Below are 6,926 nucleotides of genomic sequence, written 5' to 3'. Positions count from 1 at the left end.
TTGGTTTGTCTTTTTAAACTTTATTTTATATTGTATATACTGTGCCTTTAAAAAAATGAGTGCTTTTTTTTCTTGATTCGGTTGGATTGTTGGGTAAGTTATTACTTCTCATTCCTATTATGTATGTATCTATTATAAAATGCATTTTATGTGGGTTTTTTTTTTTAACCCAAATGGTGGCTATTGATGGATATAGTTGTGATTTTGAGGTCTTACTAACCTGCTGGATGCAAATCCACATGAAATTGCTCACTGCAGGTTTTGTGCACCAACCAACCAGCGTTTAGGACCCTGTCCTCCCCATTAGACTTTGGGTTCACCAAAGGTATTTAACCCATAGTGCGTTTACAGAAGCCGCTGCTGACATGGGTAATTACCTGTTGATGACATCATTAAGTACGTATAAAGCTTACTCCGGTCGTGGGCACTACCCTGGAGGTGGGACTGCCACCATAATTGTGCCAACAGGTGCAGACGTCCTTAGCTCAAATACCTTTGCGGGAAACGCATTCTCGCTGCATGTAACTCATGTAAATCTGACGGCCCTTTTCTGGTGAGTTTTTGCTAGCCATGTTTCACGGGTGTATTTTTTTATATGCATGCAGGTACCAGGATCTTCAACCACAATCGATGTACTGGGGGGACTCCGGATAATCATGCTTGCTAATTTTTTTCTGCTGCGTAATTCCTTGTAGGCTCAAATTTCAGTTCACATAGGAAGACATTTTGGCCAATTGTATGCTACCAACTGTGCAGGAATAGTTTGGGGGAAGACCCTTTTCTGGTCCAGCATGACTCTGCCCCAGTGCACTAAGCAGTGCCTATAAAAACACGGTTGGGTGAGTCTGGTGTGAAAGAACCTGACTGGCCTGCACAGAGACCTGACCTCCACCCTACCGAACACCTTTGGGATGAACTAGAATGGAGATTGCGAGCCGAGCCTCCCCCTCCAACACCAGTGCCTGACCTCATAAATGCTCTTCTGGATGAATGGACAAAAATTCCCAGACACACTCCATAATCTTGCGGAAAGCCGTCGCAGAAGAGTGACAGCTGTTATAGCTGCAAAGGGGGGACCAGCTCCATATTGATGCCTATGGGTTTAGAAAGGGGATGTCATAAGTTCCTGTAGGTGTCCCTCTTTCAGACTCTCAAAGTCTAGCACCATGACATAGAGGAGTTCTGAGGTCCGTGCTCCCTTCACTCCCTATGTGTGCGTGTAACTCATTGTAGACTGAACCTATCCAAGAGGATGTACTGCGACCAACACAAGCAGGGTGAAATGGATGAACCTTTATGAAGGACCTACATTGTTATAGTTCAATAACCAATGTAACAAAATAAAAACCTAATTATTTCATACAAAAGTACATAAAACCTTGTATACCATCTCCATAGTATAGTTTATGGTACGCGATGTGTCCGATAGGCAGGATATTTCAGGCGATGTCGTCGCGGTGGGGCTCCATCTCCCATTTGTGCAGCACCTGATTGATTTCAAATTTCACACAGGATCTTGTTTTCTGCCCCATTTTTAACAGCACCTGGCTGACATACTGCCCGAAGGACAGCTCCTCACATCCAGCTTCCTGGACGCTCCTCTGCGGCTGTGATGTCACCGTTTCGGTTGAAGACTCCGGGGGATCATTTCGCTTTCTTGAACCCCGACAGCTGGGAAATGGAGATTCGGATGAGTGCTGGTCTGAGTTTTCAGACGGAGACGGCGACCATGGGGCGGAGGAATCGTGCGGGCCTTGGTTTCCCGAAAATGTCTCTTGCTCCGTGTCAGCGACAGAGGATCCAGAAGCGATGCAATCAAACTCCAGTGCTTGCTGTCTTCGGGGGACAACTGGGGAAGTTGTCCCAGGCCCGGACCCAAGAGGGGGCCCGGGTGGGAGTGGTTGTGTGTCTTGGGGGCCCGGTTGAAGTAATTTTGTCCCGGTCCTGGGAATCTTCCGCGGTGGACACTCCGTCTGAAACGTGAATAACATGATGCATTAAGTAATGTATAGGCATCAGCTGACAGTGCAAAACGTAATTCTTACAACCTTAAAAGTAAACTGTTTCTTTTTTTCCCACTCGCATCAATGGTAACAAACACAAACTCTTTCTGCATTACCTTATTTACAGTGCGCAAAACACGTGTCCAATAATAGTCAAATTAGCCGATACATCCTTTATTTGTTTAGTTGCATTAGCCAATAAAATGAAACATAAAAACAGAGCTCAGAGAGGTTTCTGTTTTATCTGGGCTTACCCCCTATAAACAGCCATCTATCTCAATAGAATAGATGTGTGGCACTAGGTTTCATAGCCATCTACTTCAGTGGACGCGCAATTCGGCACTTACCATATCACTTAATACGCTGGAATCCGTCTCTCTGTGTCTCACAAAACTCGAAAGCCAGCTTAGCATGGTCATGATATGCGGGCTTCGATCGCTGCCACTCGCATCGCCACTCTTTCCACCCGTCTTCCGTTTTGCTTTCACGTATCTGTCTCTCAGATATTTCCACCTCTGCCTACAGAAGCTCTCATCTTTGCCCAGTGTTTGGGCGATTTCCTTCCATGTTTCCGTGCAGCGTAATACGTCCTTATGCCCTTTCAATGACGAATTATATATGTGCGGATACCTCCGCACCACCTCACACAACCGTTCATCGAGAGCACCCATAATACAACTACTCCTTACCTACAGTCCGCGCGGACAGTCCCAGGGACGGAATTACGTCACGCGTACTGTGCGCAGACCGTAATAGCGGACGTACAAGTGGGATTTGAACTAGACTTAAAACTGCAGAAACCACAATCCCCTTGTTGCAACGTCGCCGGCGGTGGTTGGATGGTCCCCGGTAATGGCTAACGTGGCACTAGCTTTTTGCGCATGCTCTATTACAGTCGTTCACTCAGTCACCGGTAGTAAGATGGTGGCCTTAAAAATGCGGAGTAGTATGTTGTCCGTGTTGTTGGTTAGCCTTCTGTGTAAATTGACGCACTCTTTATATTTTCATATTGGGGAAACGGAAAAGAAATGCTTCATAGAGGAAATCCCCGACGAAACCATGATAATAGGTAATGTTTTTGTTGCGGTGATATTTCATGATTGAGGCGTACCGATATCCGTATCCGCGACCAAAGCTGGGGAGGTCCGCGCGCCTGTAACTATGAGCTTTTGCCTGGTCTGCCCGCCGGATTCCCGTCGCTTAATCCCGAACCTGGCTTGATGCATGGCAGCAGAGAGCTTTAGGACGATTGAACGGTGTTTATGTGCTGGGCCACTTCCTGCCTCTGTCACTTAAGACGTGTGGCCGGATCACTCGATCCTCAGCATGCACGGCTTTAGCTGCTGGGGGTTGCGTTTTAAAGATTGTGCAAGAGCCCGTGTGGACACTTCTGTCAGCTGGGTTTAATACTTGTTTAATAAACCATTCAGAGCTCCACGGCTGGGCACTGCCGGCTGGCTGCCCTTTGCGATCCGGAAAGGAAGTTTAAGTATTGTATGATTATCATGCATGCTGCGGGTGCAGCATTGAACATGCTCTTAAAAACGTCATCTGTACCGAATGATAGAAGCAATGGTGACTACTATAGCTAAAGATCAATAATCGTTTATGCTGTTGCGCTGAAATCTCCCTTCTTAGGAAACTATAGGACGCAGTTGTATGACAAGCAGAGAGAGGAGTATTTACCTGCCACCCAAGGACTTGGCATGTTTGTGGAAGTGAAAGATCCGGATGAAAAGGTAATTGCTACTCTGTCAATGAGAGCATGTGTTTCCCTGACTGTGTGGTTAGTTTTAGCTCATGTTAGCCCTGCTTGTGTCCAGGTGATCCTATCCCGTCAGTATGGTTCGGAGGGCAGATTCACTTTCACCTCCCACACCCCAGGAGAGCACCAGATCTGCCTTCATTCTAACTCATCGAAGTTTGCCCTCTTTGCTGGGGGGATGCTGGTGAGCTGAAATCCCTCATTTCATTAGTGATTACATATAAACGAAATCCACGCCGCTGTTTGCAATAAGGAAAATGACTTTTGCTCATCTGTCGCATCACCAGAGAGTTCACCTGGACATCCAAGTTGGGGAGCACACCAATAACTATGCTGAGATCGCAGCCAAGGATAAGCTCACAGAGCTGCAGTTGAGGGTTAGACAGCTTGTCGAACAGGTGGACCAGATCCAGAAAGAACAGAACTACCAGAGGGTGAGTAGTCTCTACTTAAGCTAAACGTGTGCTGTGATTGTGTCCCAAAGTGGAGCTTCATTACCTGGCCTGTGCCCCCTCATGGATCGTCTTCTGTGTATCATCCACTTTTAATATGATATTTTAATATGTGACCCCATTCGCTTTACCTCCTGGGAATTGTAGTGTAAATTCCTCATGCTTTTGAGAGGGAAGCAGACTTTTTTTGGACTTGATACCAAGAGCTGAAGAAATGCTTCATCCTCAGTCACAGAACAGACTGCTTCCGCTTCCTGATGTGTACAGAACACATCTTATTTTACATGGTTCTGCATAGGAGGATCTATTTGCACCATCCTAGGTGTTACTGAGAGTGTGTAGGGTGATTTGGGGCCCATATTGCTGTGGGCTGTCTCTAAGGTGTCCTCTTGTCTTCCAGTACCGTGAGGAACGCTTCAGACAAACCAGCGAAAGCACCAACCAGAGGGTCCTCTGGTGGTCCATTGTCCAGACACTCATCCTGGTCGCCATTGGCTTCTGGCAAATGAGGCATCTCAAGAGCTTTTTTGAGGCCAAGAAACTTGTTTAGTAGTTTCATGTGTGTTTCTATCAATGCAGTACATGTCAACATCTGGTTTCTATATCCTGCTCTCAAGAAAAAAAATCCCTTAAACGGTTTTAAATCTGGTTAAACTTGCTGATGTAATTTGGAATATTTTTCCCTCAACTTTTTACAAACTCACTTCCATATGTGAGACATGGACAAAACACCTTTAATTTCATGGAAGTTCTGCATTTTTTTTGTTGCATTTTTGCATTTTTTGTTTATGGGTTGAAGATAATTTTATTAAACTATTTTTGTCTACGATGATGCCCATCCTCAAGCAAAGATCTGTCTTCTTCCTGGGATGTGAATTTCAGTGCTTCTACTATCAGCCCACTAGAATTGGATCAGTTAGTTTCTTCTCAATGGATTCTTAACTTTCTCATAGACATGTTTTGGTCTTAGGTTCAAATGTCGATTCTATGAAAAAGTCAGCAATTGGCAAAAATTTGTATCCTGTTGATTTAAAAACCATCTTTCATTTATGGTTTGGAATTGCTTGTATATTTTAATTGGATTTACTGTTAAATTTTTGGTTTAGTTGAATGTTGGTTTGGACTGGATATAATGTTTGAGTATCTGGTGACGATATATTAGCTCTTGCAAAGGCTGCAGTTACTGAGGCTTGTTTACCTAAAAGGTCATTGGAACATGGAGACTGTGAGATGTCAGTGATCACTATGGGCTTCTGAATTGAGAAGGGGGGGGCGCTACAGTGTATTAACGTATTCATCATACCTGCTGTCTGGATTCTGGGAAATTACTTTGCTACATGGCTTCATTTCTTTGTCCTGTGTCCTTAGAGCCCCTCCTGTGTTTTAATTGGCTTGTTTGTGCACATAACTCTAGCGGATAATCTGTTGATAGACAGATTTCTATGAATAGAGTATTTGTAAATATTTCAGGTGTAAGACGTTTACGTTCCCTCTAGTTCTTGGACTCTGTGCAGAAAAGCCAGACGTGGTGAAGTGAGAGGCCGTTCCTGGGCCCAGTAGTGGGTGTCAGCTTAACATTGGTGCTAATGGGGCTGTGATGGTGCTCAGCTCATGGCCAATGTTGCATAAATCCCATTTTCGGTTTTTTTTTTTATTATTATTATTTTTTTTAATCCATTGATAACTGCTTTTTGCCCTGACCTGCTGTTCTCATGGGATTTAATCTCTTCATTTTCTTCACACAGGTAATTTTGAAAAAGAAATGAAAATGTGACAGATCACCTCTGTTCTTGTGGGTCAGCCTTGTTTCCTAGACTTTTACGCTGTAATTATAAGTGCACTGGTGTGATTTTTTTTCTTCCATGGGTTTTCACATTTTCAGCTGTTTTCCGAATCCAAGTGAAACTGGCAATGAATTAAAACCCTATTTTTGCATTTGTTCTTTTTAAGATATAAAATAAAAAGAAACCATATGCCTTTCGTCTCTTTGCTCTTTGCACAGTCATTGTTATAAATCGCTTCCTTCTGGCTGCTACAGATGATGTGCATCTTACAAACCGGACAGAACTTTCCAGATTTGATAGTGGAGCATCGAATGCATACTATAGCTTGAGTCATTTCAGTAAAGTATATAGCGGTCTGAAATTGTAACATTTAAATAACGCCGAGCAGCTTGATGTTTGGCACTTTAAGTTTCTCAAAACCTTCACCCACCAGGTTTAAACATGGGCGTCGCCACCATTAAATCTTCATAATTATTCATTTGGACACCCCCCCCCCCCCACATTAAAGATAAAATATTAGTTGTATGCCAGTGTGTCCCACCACATTCAAAATGCTTCTGACGCCCCTGGGTTTAAACATCTGTCAGCGAGAGTATAGAAGCAGAGACTGGAGAAATCTGTTATTTATTCAATAAGGTGATCAAAACCATGACCAGCTATTGTCTTTAAACAACAGAGACCAACAGGAAACTGGGTAAAACTGTGGTTGAACCAGGGGCGTTGGTTTCCTAGTACTACCACAAGTGGATCCGTCAATATGTAAGCGTTTTCAGCCTTTATAACCGACAATAATCTAAGTGCCGTCCATTACTTCCCTCAGAAAGAAAATGAACATTTTGGAGCATTTCGGTGGAAGTCTGATGAGCCGAGATCAGGACTGGACGGCACCCCTCCTGTAATCTGTATATATGTGCATGTACAC

At 44.0% G+C, this 6,926-nt stretch overlaps 2 protein-coding genes across 2 annotated transcripts; one reads left to right on the top strand and one right to left on the bottom strand.

Annotated features, from left to right (window-relative positions):
- Nucleotides 1-1,273: 1,273 nt before the first annotated feature.
- LOC125750447 (uncharacterized) lies at nucleotides 1,274-2,839 on the bottom strand. Its single transcript, XM_049028277.1, has 2 exons — nucleotides 2,351-2,839; nucleotides 1,274-1,973 (listed from the first exon to the last, which is right to left on the bottom strand). Exons 1-2 carry the CDS (start codon nucleotides 2,672-2,674, stop codon nucleotides 1,440-1,442), a joined length of 858 nt encoding a protein of 285 aa, XP_048884234.1. The 5' UTR covers nucleotides 2,675-2,839; the 3' UTR covers nucleotides 1,274-1,439.
- Nucleotides 2,840-2,886: 47 nt separating this feature from the next.
- On the top strand, nucleotides 2,887-6,200 carry tmed9 (transmembrane p24 trafficking protein 9). Its single transcript, XM_049028278.1, has 5 exons — nucleotides 2,887-3,072; nucleotides 3,642-3,742; nucleotides 3,827-3,952; nucleotides 4,056-4,202; nucleotides 4,621-6,200. The coding sequence occupies exons 1-5, from the start codon at nucleotides 2,925-2,927 to the stop codon at nucleotides 4,768-4,770; spliced, it is 672 nt and encodes a 223-aa protein (XP_048884235.1). The 5' UTR covers nucleotides 2,887-2,924; the 3' UTR covers nucleotides 4,771-6,200.
- Nucleotides 6,201-6,926: the final 726 nt, after the last annotated feature.

Source organism: Brienomyrus brachyistius, chromosome 10, assembly GCF_023856365.1.
Source record: "Brienomyrus brachyistius isolate T26 chromosome 10, BBRACH_0.4, whole genome shotgun sequence".
Classification (NCBI taxonomy): domain Eukaryota; kingdom Metazoa; phylum Chordata; class Actinopteri; order Osteoglossiformes; family Mormyridae; genus Brienomyrus; species Brienomyrus brachyistius.
This window is presented reverse-complemented; position numbering and strand designations above follow the sequence as displayed.